This window comes from Drosophila suzukii, chromosome X (genome assembly GCF_043229965.1).
Source record: "Drosophila suzukii chromosome X, CBGP_Dsuzu_IsoJpt1.0, whole genome shotgun sequence".
In the NCBI taxonomy this organism is placed as follows: Eukaryota; Metazoa; Arthropoda; class Insecta; order Diptera; family Drosophilidae; genus Drosophila; species Drosophila suzukii.
Window position 1 is genome coordinate 21,166,279 of NC_092084.1, and position 19,754 is coordinate 21,186,032.

At 37.5% G+C, this 19,754-nt stretch overlaps 1 protein-coding gene across 3 annotated transcripts in view; it reads right to left on the reverse strand.

The window, feature by feature from the left end:
* Window positions 1–19,754, reverse strand: part of rsh (Rap GTPase activating protein radish) — a 134,357-nt gene that overhangs the window by 6,287 nt on the left and 108,316 nt on the right. For all 3 annotated transcript variants that reach the window (XM_036821109.3, XM_036821107.3, XM_036821108.3), the window contains 9 exons: window positions 8,055–8,274; window positions 7,514–7,777; window positions 7,285–7,396; window positions 7,025–7,217; window positions 6,585–6,793; window positions 5,984–6,114; window positions 5,710–5,891; window positions 2,290–2,513; window positions 928–1,234 (listed from right to left, as the gene is read on the reverse strand). In XM_036821109.3, the coding sequence (XP_036677004.2) occupies window positions 928–1,234; window positions 2,290–2,513; window positions 5,710–5,891; window positions 5,984–6,114; window positions 6,585–6,793; window positions 7,025–7,217; window positions 7,285–7,396; window positions 7,514–7,777; window positions 8,055–8,274 (1,842 nt within the window). The remainder of the gene's footprint in view (window positions 1–927; window positions 1,235–2,289; window positions 2,514–5,709; window positions 5,892–5,983; window positions 6,115–6,584; window positions 6,794–7,024; window positions 7,218–7,284; window positions 7,397–7,513; window positions 7,778–8,054; window positions 8,275–19,754) is intronic.

A 19,754-nucleotide genomic window follows, 5' to 3' on the forward strand; every position in this document is an offset into this window, starting at 1 on the left:
AGAGTACAGATTGTAGACATAGGATAGTGGAAACAAGGATCAAGTCAAGTAGTGAAAGTAGTAGAGAAAGTCAAACGAGAGTTCAAAACAGTTTGGTGTCGAATCCAATTGTTCCAAAATCGTACATAACAGTAAAAATGCAAGCAGTTGTGGTGAGTAGAGGTGAAATGGAGTGGAATGCGGGAATGTTTTGTGGTGAATTTCATATTAAGTATACGGAAATTATATTTCATTTTATTAATTTTAAGGTTTAAAGTTTAAATTAAAAAAAAAAAATAATGGAAAACAATTTCAAGGGTATATGGGCAGGTAAAATAAATAAGCATTGACAATATACACATAAAGATGATTTTTCGATGATGATATTTGAGTTTTCAGTTATATTAAATATCACATCAAGTGCAGTAAAATTCAAACAGAAAGTGGGTTTAAAAAATAGTTATTTGGCCAATTGTACAAAGGATGCATTGTCAAAATTTTTGCAAACGAAAGAACCACGTCCAGAATATATTATGCGATAAACCAAATTGCAACGAAAGGAACACAACAAACAGGTTTGGTGGTCGTTCGAAACAAGACATACGATCGGGTGTATTTATAGAGTTTAGGACATATATATATTTATAAGTCAGTTGAGATCAGGTGATGGTTATATAAAGTACGCAGAGTTTTTTTTTTAGGTTGAGGCAAAGTTTGTGCGGCGTGCGTTTTTCAAGTTGCATATATAAGATTCGGTTTTTTAGGGATGCAAAGTTGGAGAGTTTTTTAAGGACGCAAGGACGCAGACGGTGGACGTATACGTAATGTGGAAATGCGGAAAATCAACACAAGTCGCACAGGAGAGAGAGGAGAGAAGAGAACAAAAGAGAGCGGAGAGAAAAGAACACGCATCGATATGGTTGCATTGCACCGACTGAAAACCCTTACTCGAACAATCTGTCGACGAGATCCACTTCTTCTTGTCATCCGGATTCAGCTGGTTGGTGTTCTTGTTCCGGATCGACCTGCCCCATCCGGCCGTAATGGTGCCCAGCCGGGAGAAGGCCCGCTTCACCATTGGCGACGAGGGCACGCTCTTCGGCCGGATGGAGTCGGAGTCGGGAACGGTCAGGTAGTTGTTGCTCTTGGGTTTCTGGTTCTGCGGGGACACCAGCGAGGGAGCCGGCCGCGCGAAGATCTCCGCCACCGGAATCTGCGGCGATCCGAAGCCCGTCTGAATGCCATACAGCATTTCCTATAAGGAAAATAAAAGAGCATTACAGTAAAGATCACATTTTTTATCAAAGATTTCATATTCCGTTGAGTCTCTGAAGTTTTTTTAAAACAAATTGAAACCTATACAAAATCCGGTTGACTTTTGGTTCAAAAAGATTTTTGTTTCATTCCGGAATATTATGGCCAAAGTATGTCAATTATATTTAATTAAAAGACTTTTGTTTCATTCAGTAATTTCAATTTTTCATTCTCTTAACTATTAAACCTTTGTGAAATTCATTCAGTAATTTCCCATTTTTCATTTGCTTAATTATTAAACCTTAGTGAAAGGTATTGGTGTAAGTTTTCGTCTTAAAATACTCTCGAAAAATCAATAATTGATGACTCGTTTAACGTTTTTTTTTATTTAATAACCATTTATAGATGTGATTGCCCTTTACAGATTGCCCTTGGTATTTTGTTGGTAATGGAAATTAGTAGCTTAAAAATAAACATAGGGAAAATGGACTTTTTCTCTGAATAGTACTTCTTAGAGAGCTACTATAATTTAGCGCACAAATAAAAGTTTCAAAGTTCTCAATTGAAAAATGAAGAAGGCCACTCAATAGTTCTGAATGTTATTATTTTTTTTTTTAGGATAAACAAAGGTTTGTTTATATTTAAACGCTTGCGTGCCAAACCTATTGTTCTTAAACTCAAGGTAAGTGAGCTTTCACTCACATTTACTGTGGTCAAAGAATTAGTTTGCGTCACATTTCGTCTGTCCTTCGTTTTTAAGGGAAATACAATTAACCACAATACGATAATAGTCTACAATTTCAAGGATTTATTGCTTGTACGCAGTTGTAAGTGAGCTTTAAAAATGGCAACATTGCGTATGAGTGACCTTGAGTAACCGCCATTTTGTTACTCATACGCAACGTTGTCTGGGTGAATAAATTGCTTATTACTCATACGCCCTGTTATCAATGTATGTAATCAATTTGATTGTAATTTTTAATAAAGAGTGATGTTTTTTAAGGCGAATAACCCTTCAAACTATCAACTATTGACTCTGAATTCCATGAAACTAACCTGAAAGACTCTACTCCGCACACCAAGGATTGCCCGGACCCCTATAAATCGAGCCTTCTGTTTGGACTGGCCCACCAGGAATACGACATCGAAGAGATGGGCGTTGGTCAGGCACGACGGTTCTTCGTTTAGGAATACGCGGGTAAAGTCCTTGGCCAGCTGGTCGTAGTCTTCGAATTGATCGCGAACGGAATCCAGAAGTGGTGACGAGGGTCGCATGTGACCTGCAGAAAACAAATTGGGGAATTTCCTTTGTTACTTTGCTATCTTTTTTAATATTCCTTATTTAAAAATCTATATCTATATAAATCATTGGGATAAAGTCGCTGAAAGAAATTTATTTATAAGTTAAAAGTCATGCATGTGACATGCTTATTATCTTATGTAAATATGGGTAAACCAGTGTAGAAGTGTGCAGGGAGGATTAAAACAAGTTTTAACTGTTTTAAATCTTCTTAAAATCTTAAATTTAATAAAATATACAAATACATCGCATTTTTTCAAATTAAATGACTAATTTTTGACAAGTGAATCATCCTTTCGATAAGAAAAAACATTTGGCAACATCTGGCATATGGCAAATATCACAAAAGGGATGGGGCACCACCCTTATAGACCCAATCACACATCTCGTTGTGTGGCCAGTTTTATTGCATTTTGAGTGAAATTTATGAAGGTGGTTATAATAAACACACACAATCGAATAATTACAACTGGGAGATATAAGTTCAATAAAGTCTCCACTGGTCATATAATTGAGTGGTTCTTAGGAGTATACACATGTATGTATATCCATACAGCTGTGTTCAGTTACAAAATAATAACTGAACTAAAAATATCGAAAGTATTTTTTATAACTTAATATAAAATTAATATATATTAACTTAATTATTTTTTGAGATTATTTCTTAGTAAACTTTTATGGAAAAAACTGTAATCTTTAAATTATTTTTAAAACACATTTTATGCAAAAGTGATTAGGCAATAAAAAACAAATATAAAGAAATATGCTTTGTAAATATTAGAATTACAAAGAATTGCAAGATTTTAGTACTAGAGAAGAAAAATTCTTCTATCATATCAAATATCAAGTTCTTTACCTAAAACATTAAAAGAATATTATTGTCTTGTTTGCATTTTTAATTTTTTTAAATCATTGGCTTATTTAGAGTAACTTTTTTTTTAAATTTTGTCATTAGCTTTATAAGGTAAATCTTTATAATTATTGCTGGTTGACCACTCCTGTTATTTTGAACACAGCTGTGTTTGTACACATATAGAACCCCGAATTTATGCAGTTCCCCAATCGCATTGGAATGGAAATGCCAAACTATTGGAGCAGTAATTTGCATAATTTCAATACGGATAGTTCCCAATGGGGATCACTTCCGGGTTTTCTCAGTGTGCTAGTGTGTGTGTGTGTGTGTGTGTGTGTGTGTGTATGTGTGTGTGTGTGCGGGGGAGGGGGTTATCTGCGGGTGTGTAAGTGTGCATGAATAAATCAAATTAGATTTGTGTTGTCTAGTGCAACAAATAGCAACAAATAAATAACAAGAAATCCAAACAAAATCACAACAAACAGCAACAGCAACGACACACCACCAACAACAGCAACAACATCCTAGGGGGGGGGTGTGTGGTGTTTAGTGGGTGGTTTGTGGGTGGTGATGGGCGGCTGGAACAATAGATATCCCCCACTGATAAAATAACACAAACATGAACAATATTTCTTGGCCGGACAAGTGTCGCTGTGTGTAGATAAAGGACGAGCAGATTGTCCTTGTGGGGGGGGGGGGGGATAAAGTTGACACGAGAGAGAGAGGGGGAGAAAGTAAGAGAAAGTGAGACAGCCCTGTGATTGCTTCGAGCGACGACTGCACGTTTCCGGTGGGCACAAACACAGCCGGATGTGTTAATGGCGGAAACGGAAGTGTCAGTGTGTGTTTCTCCCTCTCCCCCTCTCTCTCTTTCCGCCTCTTCCGTCTCCCTTTCTCTCAGCGGGTGAAAGTTCAACCGAAAGCAAGACAAAACGATTAATCAAACATACTCGTACAGCAGCCGTGACACAAAGGACCAAATGCAAATGTCCTTTTTTCTATTTTCCTTTTTTATTTTTGGTTCCGCTGCCAGTAATGCCTGCAATTTGTTCTCGCGATTTCTTTATAAATCTCCTTAAAGTCGGACGGAAAGTAGAAAATCTTAGCGATTTGCTTTAAGGCCAAGAAAAAGGAAATGCAAGAAAGATGCTGGCGATTTATTAAACAACTTGCTGACTTAATGCTTTAAAGAAGGCATTTCCTTGGACTTAAGTCTTTAAATTTATTACTGAACTAAGATTTTATTTACAATAGACAATGGTGATATATTTGCCAACTCTATTATAATGGTTTACTAATTTATGAAATAAATAACAAAATATATACATCAAGCATTAGATGTTGTTTATACAATCATGCATAGATGCTGGTGTTCATTTAAACAAATGAATAACTATTTAATTTAGCAAGTAGCCCCAAAAGATGTTTTAAATAATATTTAATATTTATCTGATATTATTTTCAGAAATAAATAAAGTTAATTCTCTTTTCTAAAACATGATTGATGATAAGGTAACTATAACCTACATATGTAAATATATATTTCTTTGGCGAATCTTTTTATCTATCTATTTTATATTATATAAACCAACTAACGTGATCCTGAAACCCCAAAACTTCTGCTAATTTCCTGATTCTAATATAAGATTTAATGCTTCAAATGTTTGGTATATACTCTTTATGACATTATTATCTTGTAATATAGATAAATCCCCAAAGATCTGTCCCATATCATTTAAAATAATTTGCATTTGGGACCTTCTTTAATGTTCTTGGTGAGCCCAGGAAAATGTAAATATTGAGAAGTCATTCATCAAAGCCAGGCAAAAAACATGCGGGCCGAAGAAAAGGGGGTGAAAGGGGGCGGTGAAAGCTGGGGGGCTGTGGTCTGGGGGCGTGGCACACATACTATGCCTCGCACACAGGTGCAACATGGCACAACACGACGTGTGTGTGAGTGACGACGTTGACAATTGCAGATGGTGTTGCAGTAGTTGTTGTGGCAGCAATTGTAGTTGCTGTTGTTGGCTCTCAAGTAGTTGCTGTTGCTGTTGTTGTTGTTGCTCATAGTTATTGTTGTTGCTGTTGTTGTTGTTGTGTCTGTGTGTGGCTGTTGTGTTGTTGTTGTTATTGTTATTGTTGTGGTGTGATTGCAACTCATTGGCATTGTTATTGCAATAGCAGCAGATGTTGTGCGACGGCAAGTGTTGCAAGTGCGGCATTTGTTGCTGCTGCTGCTGCATCAGCAACTGCTGCTGCTGTTCGTGATGTGTGTTGTTGTCTAGGACTCGGGCATGCAACATTTTGATATATTCATCCTCACCGATCGGTCGCCAACTGCCCCGTCTATATGGCTTCGGTATCTGTCCAGTTTCCGCATGATTCGATAGATTCATCACCAGATCCTCGAGCATCTGCGACCGGGTTCGCTCCTGCATTCGGGCGAATTTCGGTGCCGAATACGAGGCCCTCTCCCCATTCACGATCTTCGTCAGCAGCCATTCCCTAGGGAAAATCAGATTTTAGGGGGGATTTTTCGTGGGGAAAGTGTGGGGGTTTCTGTAGATATGTGTATGTTCCGAAAGGTTGAAACTCACCGGAACATCGGCCCCTTCTCGAAAACGGACTGCTCCCACAGGTAGGGCTTGTAGGCACCCACCTCGTCGCGGGTCACCACAGAGACCTCGTATCTCGTTGGTTTGTGCTTGATCCTGGCCGAAACACGAACCTTTAAAGAAGAGGAAAATGAGGTTTAGTAAACAGAAAGAAATATTCAAGTACATTGTTCTTGAATTGAGAAAATTCGTTCTCAAAAACCTTGTAAGTACATTTTTCTATCAATGTTCTCAATACCAGAACGAAATGGTGAGCAGAAAATGGTTAAATTGAGTTTATGTAACCACTTTTTAATAAGTATACACTGCTGACTGGACTAATAGTTTAATTGTTGAGATATACAATGTAAATACCGCCTACTTAACTTGATTCAAGGACAAATTTCGTTAAATTTTTAAGAACATTTTCAACTCAGATAAGAACGTTAGAATTTTCTCTGCGTAATAACAATAGTATAATAACATTGAAAACGATTTGTTCTTGAAATAAAAAATAATATATAATAATAAATAATAATAAAAACTATATTTACTTTATATTGTATGTCTGTGACTTGGATCAATAAAGGTAATCAGGACTTACCAGGATAAAGGTGTGCAGGAAATGGCTCTTGATGCAGGCGGGACTGAAGCGGGTGTTATCCGCCTCCAAGAAGACCACGCAGACGATATCGTTGCCGATGTGGCGCTTCCTCTGAAGCTTCTGCGGATCGTGCTTCTCGTAGGGCAGCAAGGTGGACACATGGAACATGATCTCGATGTTGCGCCAGTTCGTATAGACGGAGAAGAGACCTTTAAAGATGGTAAAAAAAATATTAGGAAAAATATTAATTCCATTTTATGGAGGATCTCTAGGTTTTGTAAAATGTCTATAATTTTTGTGGCATACTGTTTGTGTGGCGACCTTTGTATTTATTACTTAAAAGTTTATAAACATTTTTAGCAATGAATTAAAGGCAATCTCTTATTTTAAAAAAATCCAAATGAAATTAAAAAGAAATACTCGAAGGTAGTTCCACTCACCTGTCAGGTCGTGCACCGTATCAAGGCCTCCTTTGTATTTATCAAATCCGCGCAGCCGGACTCGATCGCCCAGAAGCGTGAGGAATTCGTCGAAGAGCGGTGAATTTTCATTATTGTCCAGAATTTGCTCTTCGGTATACTGATCCTCTTTGACAAATATGACGCCAACTTTTAACTCTGATTTTATAAAAACCTATCGAGAGGTAAATGCGTGTTTAAAAATACCGAACTTTATTTTAAGCCATCAGATAAGTACGAACCTGATCTAATTTTAATAATTCCTCTGGCGTATCGGGTAATTGTCCTAACGTTAAGGGTGGATTTAAATTAACTTCTTTACCTAAAGATCTAACTACCTCCTCGCGATTATATCTGTAAAATGTTGAAGTTTTAAAATTACATTATGAAGTAACATTTTTATAAAATACCAATAATTATATATTAAAACTGTAGACTTTTTTAATAGTGTTTTATTTTTTAGTACATTACCTATCGGCAAACACACAGGACGCCGGTATCAGTCCATGCACTGTGTAGGATCCAGCCCGCACCAGGATGCGGAACTGATCCCGTCCGTTGAGCGTCTCCTGCTTGATGGACAGGATGACCGGACCCAGGTCCTCGTCGCTGGTGAAGTAGTTCCAGTGCTCGGTGCCGTAGAAGTACTTCTCGTAAGTCTCCTGCTCCACGGAGATCAGCTCGAAGGCGCCCTGCTGGTCCCACTGCTCCTCGATGGTGGTCTTCTTGCGGGGACTGCAGGGATCATATGAAAATATGTAACATATACATCATATCATATAAAAATATATATATAATATATACATCATATCATATATAAAATTGGTATTATATCATACATATCATATCATATTATAAAAATAGATGTATATATATTATATATAGTTATTGGGAAATATTTTTATGTATATTCAGTTTGAAAATTCGTTAAGAAAGAAAATCTCAATGGTGATACTCGTATATCTCCTTTTTCTTTGAGAGTAAATAATTTAACAGGCCAAGTAAAGCTCACCTGGGCGTGGCCTCCGAATCCTCGTCGTCCTCGTAGAGATCGCTGCACTCGCGCTCCAGATAGGCATCGCTGGCACTTCCTGCCCGGATGTCCTCGTGCTCCGAGTCGCTCTCATCCCAAATGGTGTGCGGCGTGGGCATGGAGATCTTCTGGCGGGAGCACTCGATCCAATAACCAGGAGTGGGCATCAGGTTATGCGGATACTCTTCGCAGAACTCATCTGGAACGGTGGGGCATTATGTGGTTAATATTTATTTTAAAACTAATATATTTTTAACTAAAAAGATAAAAGTAAAAATTAATCTTTTATAAAATTACCTAAAAGTATGCAATAATATATTTTGTATTCGAAAGTACGATGAATGCACTTAGAAATACTGTTTTTCTTATATACTGCAAACTTTTAGACACGTTGTATTTAGTTATTTATTCAGTTCTGTTCTTGGTTAATTTATAATTACTCAAGATAGTTAATCAACACTAAGTTAACAGAATTAACCTAGATTCCAGTCCTAAAGTCCTTGGAAAAGCATAAATTTTCCACCGGCCATCAACATCATTAAGGGATTTACTCAAAACTGCATTCTTTTATGCCAAACTTGGGCGTTCTCTCACTTTTGAGGGGACTTAACGCTTAATTTCCAGGGTGCAGTCTGGATTTGAGTTTGGGTAAGATGGACGCCCAATCAGCCACGGCGCGAAAGCCCCTCCATTAGAAAAGTTTTCTTAGAGCCCCAAGAGCCCTCCCGCTGACAATCTCACTTTCTTCCTGCGGCCAGAGTCTTATGTCAAAGTTTCGTGCAACTTTTTAGCGGCTTGTGGCTTTTACATTCTCGCGAAACTGTTGCCTACTTTGAGGCTTTCAATGGCTGGCAATTCCTTCCAACTCTAAACAAAATAATTTAGTTCAATTCAATTAAAATGCAAATACCGTAAACGCTGGCGAGTGGCGTCGCGTGAGTTGCCAGTCATAAAGCAGGCGAAATTTCCCATTTCCCATTTTCCGCTTTCCCCCCCCCCCCCACCATTTGCCCTTTTCCCAGCCGACTTTCTGTCCATGATTGAGTTGGAAATTCGATGCGGCGCGTGAGTCAATAATGTGCCACAACTCTCTAGCCGAGGGACAGTGGTTTAAAGACCAGGAAAAAAGATAGAGCTAGTGAAAGATTTATGAGAGTTGGTAGAAGATCTAAATTTATTAGTAGCAATATGTACTAATAATAAGGTTTTTTTAACCATTTTTAATTTTTAAACTTTTATAGCAATAAAATAAAAAATAAAATAAAATGTTAAGGTGTCTAAAAGTATGCAAATATATGTTTCAAGTCAGGCAATTTTCATTGCATACTTTTAGGCAAAAATCCCAAAATCCATGAGATTTCTGCTTCATTTCCCCATATGTTTCAGAGCAAGTGGAGGTTTCCATATCTTAATAAAATAAAAAAAAAATCCTTGAAAACTTTAACTTTTCGCGTAAGTTTCGTCTTTCAATTTAAATTTGTATATTGACTGATTGCATTATTAGGGCAAAAATATTTGAAATTCAGCTAATAGACAAGGAGAAAGGTTTTTCATTTTATGGATTAATTTTATTAGTTTTTAATCTAATTTCTTGGCCCTGGCCCCACTGTACCATGATAAGGATGATGATGGGCATGACGTTGATGGTGTTTTGGTCCTGGTCCCGCCATCGCACCATCGCTCCATTGCTCCTTGGGCTCTTTGTGTTCTTGTTTCTGGTTCGTGTTCCACCGAGATGGCAGTAAAACGCTGCCCTGCGTCACGATGGGGAACTATGATCTAATTAAGGAGCGCTCACCGTTGCCGTCACATGTGCCACGCATTTTATGCCGCAAGTTTTGCCTGGGTACCACGCAGATGCTGCATACTTTTGGGTTTCCCCCCCAAAAAGGGCACACACACATCTATAGAACCATACGGCGGTACACAACCACACAAAGACCCACACCCATACACTGACAGACAGACAGTGGGAGCCATAAAATGTTGGCCCTGCCTAATTCAAATTTGAATAACTCGCAGCGTGCGCCGCTAAGTAGGCTATGAAATTGCTTGCTCGCGCTGTTCCTTTGCGGTCTGGCTTTGCTACCCTGTATATAATTATTATAATAGTGATCAAATTGTCTAGATAACATATTCAAAATTGTAAAAGGTTAACCATTTTTATTTCAGATTTATTTAAGGCAAAATGTCCTTCTCTAAAATGATTTAAAAATGTGTAAATCGAGTTGAAGGCCATAGTTTCTAGTGCTCAAACCCCATTAGTTAGCTTAAAGATTTTAAACTTAAGTTAACTTTATATAAATAAAAAATAAATAAAATGTATAAGGAACCATAATATGTCTCCTATTGACCAATCATTGCGGATTATGTATATGCAATATTTAAGGAAGTATTATAGTTATGTTTTAAAGGCTAGAAGTATTTGTACGTTACCTAATATTCCTTTAGAAATCAACATATGAAATAAACAGAACCAATAATTTTAAACAATTAAAAATCATTTTTAAAATACTTTTTAAAAAATCGAATAAAATACTTGCAATCATATATTTACAATTTAAGACTAGTGCTTGATATTTAGTCATTAGCAATTATGCAATATTTAAGTAATTGTTATGTTTTAATTGTTATGTTTTAAAAGCTAGAAGTATTTGTACATTTGAATATTCCTTAAGAAATCTGCATATGATCTAAACAGAAAAAATATTTTCAAACAATTAAAAATTAAATTTCCGTAATAGTTTTGAAACACTTTTTAATTATCCCAATAAGATACATGCACTCATATATTTACAACTTAAGACTAGTGCTTGTTATTATTATTATATATATATATTATTTTACTTTTTTAAACTTGATCTTCAATAGCTTTTTTTCAATTTTTGAAATGTACAACTCTGTATTGAATTATTTTTTTAAAGTAACTACCAAAAATCCGACGCTCAATGTAAATATAAACATAAATATATTTACTAGTGTAACATTGCTAGTTTAAAAAAGTATAAATAATAAGCAATAGCACATACAAATCTGTTGTAAATTCGTTGTTAAAATGATTTTCACATAAATTTGGCAACGAAAACTATTGTGGCTTTAGGAAGACTGGTCCCAAAATTGAGGGTATGACTAGGTCGTTTCATTTTTCGTATGTATCAGGGTCTTGAGACCCCCTACCAAGCTTCTATGGTTACGATTGTGGATTTCGGCTGGGTCAGATTTTTCGGGGGCGGTATGTGTGCGTGTAAAATTGCGTGCCCGCGGATATGCAATATGTATATTTTATTTTTTAAGGCCAGTTAAACCGACCCCGCATCCGCTTCTTGGGCCATTTCGGGTCGCCTGGATTTACGCCTCACTTTGGCGCTTTTCTTTATCCTTTGCCGCTGCTCCTGTTTCTGGGCCCTTTCCCCATACAAATTACAACCCAGCCGGTTCATTTTTCATGTGCCCAACCGACAGCAACATCTCGTGTTGCAGCTGCAGCTGCTGCTGCTGCACGGCGGCAACATGCAACACAAGACACACGAAAACAAACACAAACAGGGCCAAATTGATGGCCATCCTCCCAGGGGGGATGGAGTGAAAACGAAAGCGAAGGCAACCGGAAGCTGGCCGGGCAACTATTCCATCTTGCCACTTGTAATGGCCACTTGCCAAGCCGGCGAAGGCAAACAAATCAGACCAACTGACACCCGGCCACACAATATGTATACGTAAATAGCTCGGGAATAGGGATATTGCGGCTGGTCCAAAACCTGAGAAGCTCTACGGCGGGCAAATCGAGTCGGAGTGGAAATAGAACGCGAGGAGAGGTCCTTCACAACTGAAGATATTTAATGGCCCGCTGTGGTGGAAACTGAGAAGAGTCGCCTTGTAAACAAATATGTAGATGACTGGAAAAGTATTAAAGATTTGAATAATGCAAAAATGGAATTCAATTGAAAACAAACAGTATAGCACATAAGTGATTTTCAGTTAAATATGATTCTTAAAATATTCTTAATTTTAAAGATATTATTTAATGGCCTGCTATAGTGGAAACTGATATTCAAAATGGGAAAAATCATATTCAAATGAAATAATGTTTTACAATTATATTTCAGTAAAATATTATTCTTAAAATATTCTTAAGTTTCAAGAAATTTAATGGCCTGGTTTACTGGTAGCTGAGAAGAGTGGACTTTAAAATACATAGATGGTTAGAATTGTATTTAAGATTTGAACATGGCAAAAACCATATTCAAATGAAAACATTCAGTATAGCACAAAGATAGATATTCAAAAAATGTAGTCCCTGTAAAATTTAATTTATAAAAGGTTTAAAATTCCATGACTTTTTTTAATGATATACCTTGAAGATATTCAGATACTTGAAGAAATTTATTTTAGATTTGAATATGTCAAATATAAAATCGAAATTAAACCATTAAGTATTTCAATTATTAAAATATTTATCTACTACAATTCTAGTAAAACACGATTAATAAAATGTTTCTAACTTAAATATTTTTGAAATGCTCAAATTTGGAAAATTTATTGATCTGTTCTATTTAAAACTGAAGAGAAAAGTCTCCTTATAACTGGCTGGAAACTCAAATGCAAGTAAAATACTTAAATAAATATTTAACATATTTTGAAGGTAAAATCTTAAAAAATGTAAACGACATCTAGCTGTAAAGTAATTTTTTATTTATATTTGTTTTTTAGGGTTTTAGATGTCTCAATGAATTTATATTGCATAAGAATATACTTAACTATAGTTGGATTTTGTACAGGACATTAATACCAATCCCATGTCAACGTTTTTCGTCCATAACTCTAGCTAGCTCTATTTCATAAATCATGGCAATATCCTTGTTTTAACAAGCTATAGCCACAATAGTTGGTAAACTCATCTCCTGTTCGACACTCAATTTGCAACTGGTGAATGCCCCGGCATTGATGATATGTGTGGTAAGGGCAAACATTTCCAATGCCCCAAATTGAGATGCGATGGTGTTGATTTGTGTGGCAGCACGCGTGTTGCAATTGAAATACCATTTTCGACACATGAACCGCAATTGGAGCGGGTGAAATTGCAGGTGTAAACATTAAATGAACAAATTTGAGGTCCTTCACTGCAGCAATTGTGGTCTATACTCCAAATATAAACAAGTACCCCTATAGAGCTGATTCAATCAAACTAAAATCCATTTGTTTCGAGCTCAATTTAATTACTAAGTACAGGATAATTTAACAGACCAATGTTTTATTCAGCGACTAATTAAAACCCAAACATAAACAGTTAATAGTTTGGTTTTGAATACGTTGATATATGGTCGATTGATTTGAGCTAATTAAAGAGATTTACTTAATTCATCTGATAAGTATAATTTTTTCAGTCAAGGAGGGTTATTAAAAATGCATTTAAAATGTATTTGTAGATTTAAATACTCTGTGAATAATTAAACAAATTATAACTCTCACAAATTTGTGAGCTTAAATTAAATTCTGATTTATTACATTTATTTACTCGAAGTAGAAAGTTTTACTGACCAATTTACCAAAATATTTACTTGCTGAAAACTTTATTTCAACATAAAGAACACAATATTGTATTTTTAAGTAGAATATACGTTTAAATGACTACATATTTTTTTAAAATTCCCTATGGCTTGTGAACATTAAAAAAAACCCTCATGGATTAGGATGTCAGTCCCTTTTTTAAGGTTTTAAATCCATGCCGCGGTAATCCTGCTTTCAAAACCTGCCGCGTCATCCACTCATCAGCCATCCATCCATCCATCCTTTCAATTTCTGGCCACAAGGATTTCCGCTTACACAACGCAACACAAAATGCTCGTGACCATGGCTGTGACCCTGTAGTTTTGGCCAACAATGCAGTTTGGGCCACATGACTGGGCGGGATTTGTTGGCCATTTAAATGACACGGTCGTCCACTTTTCAACCAACTCATCTGGGGCGCTTTTTATGTTTTGATGCGCCGCGGAAATCCATTAGCCATTAACGTCCTTCTCCCAACCCAAGTAAAACCCAGCAAAACCCAGCAAACCCATCCCCAAACCCATTCCCCAGCGACGATGACAATTCCTTCAAGGATCACGCAACATTGCATTAGCATAAAGTGCCGGCACAATTGGCTGACATTTGGCAAATGACTGGCGGCATAATGGAAAGTCGGATCAACTGGGAAAAGGGCGGTAACACATATAGTCCGATGTCAAACAAAACGGGTCTCCAAAGGCGATTTTAAAATGTTGTGAAATGTAGTTAGGTTCAAAGAAAAATGTTAGTTTTTGTTTTGGTTCCCACCAACAGATAAAGATTTTTAATGTAATACATTTGTTTAAAAATAAAATTTTAACTAAACAAGCTAGTTTTATTAATTTACTATAATTATCAATTATTTTTGAGCTTATATTTTTATTTTAAAAATGAAAAATAAGTCTAATTTTCTAATTATTTTCGATTTTTATTTTAAAAATTGAAAACAGGCCTTATTTTTCAATTTTTCTAATAAAAATCGAGATACAAAAAAAATTGACAATTAAAACAAATTCATGAAACTAAAAATATTATAACAGTCTTCGACTATCTCTCATCGCGAGCGGACGTCTCTTATCTTCAAACAGAGGTTCTCGATCGGTCACTGTTCTTTTTGGACCCACGTGGTTCTTATCTTTCTTACGTTTTCATCGTGTTTTGAAATAGTCTTCAATCCACTGTTTATAATAAACAACTAACGCATAAATTCCAATAAGCCCCATCATGGGCCCAGGGCCTCCAAACCTGGGCGACAATCGGTTTGCGCCGCTTGCCATCAGCCCACCATCAAAAAAAAGAAGACAACCCCAAAAACTTGATATGGCATTCCCTGAACTTCCACCTACCGCAGTTGATAATCCAAGATATATAACAATCGCCTCCATCAATACTGAAAAGACCATTTCGCAATTCTCATGCTTCGCCGTCCACCGCGCCCTTAAAATGATCTCCAAAAACATTGTCACCATTTCCAACCTCAGAGACGGAAATTTACTTATGCTAGTGAAGTCTCAAGCCGATGCTGATAAATTTATAAATACCACCGAGCTCACCGGTATATGCAAAGTACAGTGTAAGCTCCACGAGGCCCTCAATTTTGTGAAAGGGACAGTTTATGCCCCGTACCTCTGCGACATTCCCGAGAAAGAAATAGTCGATGAACTTAAAACACAAAAGGTTACGGAAGTTTATAAATTTATGAAATCCTACGATGGTGTTTCCAAGCCCAGCGGAGTCATCCTAATAACCTTCGAACTCTATAACCTCCCATCTAAAATCGAAATTTCGTGGCATTCAGTTAAAGTTCGCGAGTACATTCCAAACCCCATGAGATGCAAGTCTTGCCAACTCCTCGGTCACACAACAAAAAAATGCGTAAACACCCCAGTCTGCTCCGAATGTGCCCTATCACCACATTCACCAAGCAAATGCACAAAAATCTGCTGTGCCAATTGCTCTGGCGAGCATTCGGCCTCTTCCCGACAATGCCCTAAGTACCAAGAACAAAGAGAAATACTCAAAATAAAAACGGTCAGAAAATGCACTATGCGTGAGGCCAAAACAATATTTAAAACAACATCACAAAACTCGGTTAATACCGCTTCATATTCTTCAGTAGCCAAAACGTCACATCAACGCAGCGAAAACGCAAACCAAAACAAAAATGACAAAATTAAAATCGCTTCCACCGTTGAAGCCCCGAAAAAAACGCCTTCCCCCTCCCCTTCCCATTCCCCGATTCCCCAGTCCCCTATCCCCACAACCCCTTATCAGCCAAAGCCATCCACTTCACTTGCTCATAACAAGTATAACTTATCTCCTGCATCACATGCATACTTACAAGAAATCCATGCTGAATACGAAAGTAGCAGCCGAGCAACATCTTTAAATCATAATAAATCAACTTCACACAATATTAATTTAAATGCCCACGAATCTGACGATGCTATGAGTGACTCATAGTTTCGTCAATCTAAACCAAACAAAATAACATCAACTCTCTCTTCCCACTTATGTCCATTACACTAGTGCAATGGAACATGAATGGTTACATTAACAATTACCACGAACTACAACTTTTGATAAACGACACCAACCCTGATGTTATTTGCCTTCAGGAAACACATATTAATGCCAACCTAACGAATATTGCTTACCCCAAGCAATTTATTGGATATTTTTATAACTTTAGCTCTAATACCTATGCCAAACAAGGTGTTAGCATACTCATACGTAAAGACATTCCCCACAAGCCCATACCAATTAACAGCAATACTTGCTCTTTAGGTATTGAAATCCTAGCCCATCCCAAAATCTGTATTTTTAATACATATATACCTCCATCTCATTTAGTAGCAGCCAACGAAATTCTTAAAATAATAGATCTTTCTAGCAAGCCAATCCTATATGTGGGAGATTTTAATGCCTGGAGTCCATTGTGGGGATCATCTTCGCATAACTCTAGAGGGTTCCAAATAGAAGAAGTCATAAACAAATCAACTTTAACTCTCCTCAATGACGGCTCCGCTACCCATCATTCCACTTACAACTCTTTCACGGCTATTGATCTAACATTAGCCTCCGCATCGTTGTTCCCTTTCTGTAAGTGGTCCGTAAATGACTCTCTATACGGAAGCGATCACTATCCTTTAAAGACAAAGATTCAGTTTCGAACTAATCCCGTAAACATATTGCCATTTCCTAAATTTAAAATAGATAAAGCCAACTGGGATCTGTATCGCGCCAAATGCAAAGATAACTTTAATTTCCCTGCAACATACGACTTAAATCTGTTTGCCGCCAAAATAATAAAAGGAATCAAAGTCTCAGCTAATTTAGCAATCCCACAAACCAAACCCTCTCGAAATCCGCGTAATGTTCCTTGGTGGAGCAAAACTCTGCAAGATCTAAGGCAACAAAAGCAATCTCTTTGGCACGCATACAAACAAACTCGGAGCACCGCTGCTCTAATTTCTTACAGAAAATCTAATGCTCTTTTCAAATACAATTCAAAAATTGCTAAACGGGAATCCTTTGAAAGATTTACCTCTAATATAACCCCTCTTTCATCGACCAAGAAAACTTGGTCTGACCTAAATCGCCTAATAGGTAATTTTCCAAATAACCTTAGGACAATTAAATATAACAACGATGATCTCCATCACTCCGCAGACATTTGCGACGCATTTGGGAATTTATGGTCGGACTACTCTAAGGACGACAATTTCTCCCACCAATACAAGACCCGTAAAGAAGAAATTCTTTCTCAGGGATACACACCCACCAAATTGTCGACCGCCTCTACAGACCTTGACTCAAATTTTACCCTTAGTGAGCTTGAATATGCCCTTCAGTATGCGAAGGGGAAAACACCCGGTATAGACCGAATCTCATACCCAATGCTTAAACAGTTGCCCTCCGAAGCTAAATACCGCCTATTAGAAATGTATAACGCTATGCTCGCTAGGGGTACCTATCCTCATGTGTGGAAGTCTGCCATGATTGTCCCTATCCTAAAACCTAACAAACCAAAACACGAAATAACATCATTTAGACCTATTTCTTTACTCCCATGTCTAAGCAAGACCCTAGAAAAAATGTTAGCCAAAAGGTTAATGTGGTTCATTACAAAACATAAACTTATCAGCCCCCACCAAACCGCTTTTAAACAACAACATAGCACTCTTGATTCCCTTCTGCATCTCCACCATTACGCATCGGACGCCCTTTCTACCAAAAATCATGTTACCATATTGGCAACTGATTTTGAAAGGGCTTTCGATCGCGTAGGGGTGCATACAGTATTGGATCAACTTTCCCGGTGGGGGGTAGGTCAAAAGACCTTCAACTTAGCGAAGGCTTTCATGATCAACCGTTCTATCCGAGTAAGAGTTAACAACACTGTATCTAAGTTCTATACTCTCCACAATGGCATCCCACAAGGATCGCCCCTCTCTGTGGTATTGTTCATGATAGCCTTCCAGTCCTTAAATAACATAATATTAAGACATAAGCAAATTAAACTGGCAATTTATGCAGACGATGCCATAATTTTTAGCAAATGTAAGAATACTACTACACTAAATAATAAGTTTAAAGAAGTCCTTAATGAAATCCAAATCTGGGGTAACACCTCTGGTGCGACCCTTGCTGTAAATAAATGTAAGGTTTTTCATATTTGTAAAAAACAGCGCTGTACATACCCACCATTATCGTTCAATGACATAGATATAGAACGCGTTTCTTTTCTTAAAATACTTGGCCTGACAATTGATAAACGACTCACATTTAAACAACACTGTAGCGAACTTAGGATTAAACTTATCAATAGACTAAACATTATTAAATTCTTAACATCTAAGCGATCTCTCATCCACCGGACCACACTTATACAAGCGACAAGAGCTTTGTTGCTGTCCATAATTGATTATGGCCTCCCAATCTACGGCTGGTGCGCCCCATCGAACTTAAGAAAAATCTTACCCCCTTACCATGCGGCCGTCAGGCGTAGCATTGGCGCATTCCCAACGACCCCAACTAAATGCATCCTAGCCGAAGCAGGTTTGCCGGACATTAAAACCAGAGTCGCGCAAACTACTTTTAAATTAATACCAAAACTCATGTGCTCAAACAACTCTATTTTGCTGAAGGACTACGAAGTTGCCTCGAAGCACCGTAGGAAATTCAAAGTCCCGTCTACGATACGAAGATGTATAACCTTTATCAAGAGACACAACATAGGGTCGCCTTATCGTTGGAACAAAGTCATTCCATCCCCTCCGTGGAAATTACACTCCACCGCCGTAGACACTACACTTCATGATTTCCAAAAATCAAGGACTCCAATCACAACGTTTAAGCAGCTATTCGAAGAAGTTACCCATAAATACTCCGATAGGAAATGGCTTTACACCGATGGTTCAAAGTCCGACGCCACAACCTCCTTTGCAGTGGTTGACCAACACGGATTAATTGTTTCATGGGGTCAGCTACCTCACCACTTCTCAGTTTTTACAGCGGAAGCAGTAGCTATTATTAAGGCAATTAAATTTGCTATCGAACTTAAGGGAAGTTATATCATCTGCAGTGATAGTCTGTCCACCCTGCAAGGAGTACAAAACTTCTGCAATAACAATAACCTTCTATCCGAAATTCGTCACCTCTGCATCAAGAACAATAGCAAAATTAAACTATTATGGGTCCCGGCTCATATAGGAATCATTGGGAACGAGTTAGCCGACAATGCCGCAAAATTAGCCGGTCGGGCTCCGTGCCATACAATCATACCTGGAGTACAACAGGACATCTGGGAAAACATCAAACACATTTTGCTGGACATCGAACTGGAAGACTGGTCGTCGTTTAACCACTGGTATAAACAATTTAACCTTGACAAGAAAGACATCAAGTTCCCTACGTCAATCAACGGAAGGGAATGCGCCATTCTCACTCGATTAAAAACCGGACACACAAATCTCACACATAAGCACATCCTTAATGGGGAAAGTCGGCTAAACTGCCCTAATTGCGGAGAAGAACTATCAGTAAAACATCTACTAGATACCTGCGGACACTACCAAAACATCAGAACAAACCTATTCGGTCTTACCCCGCCATCAAATCTATTAACTG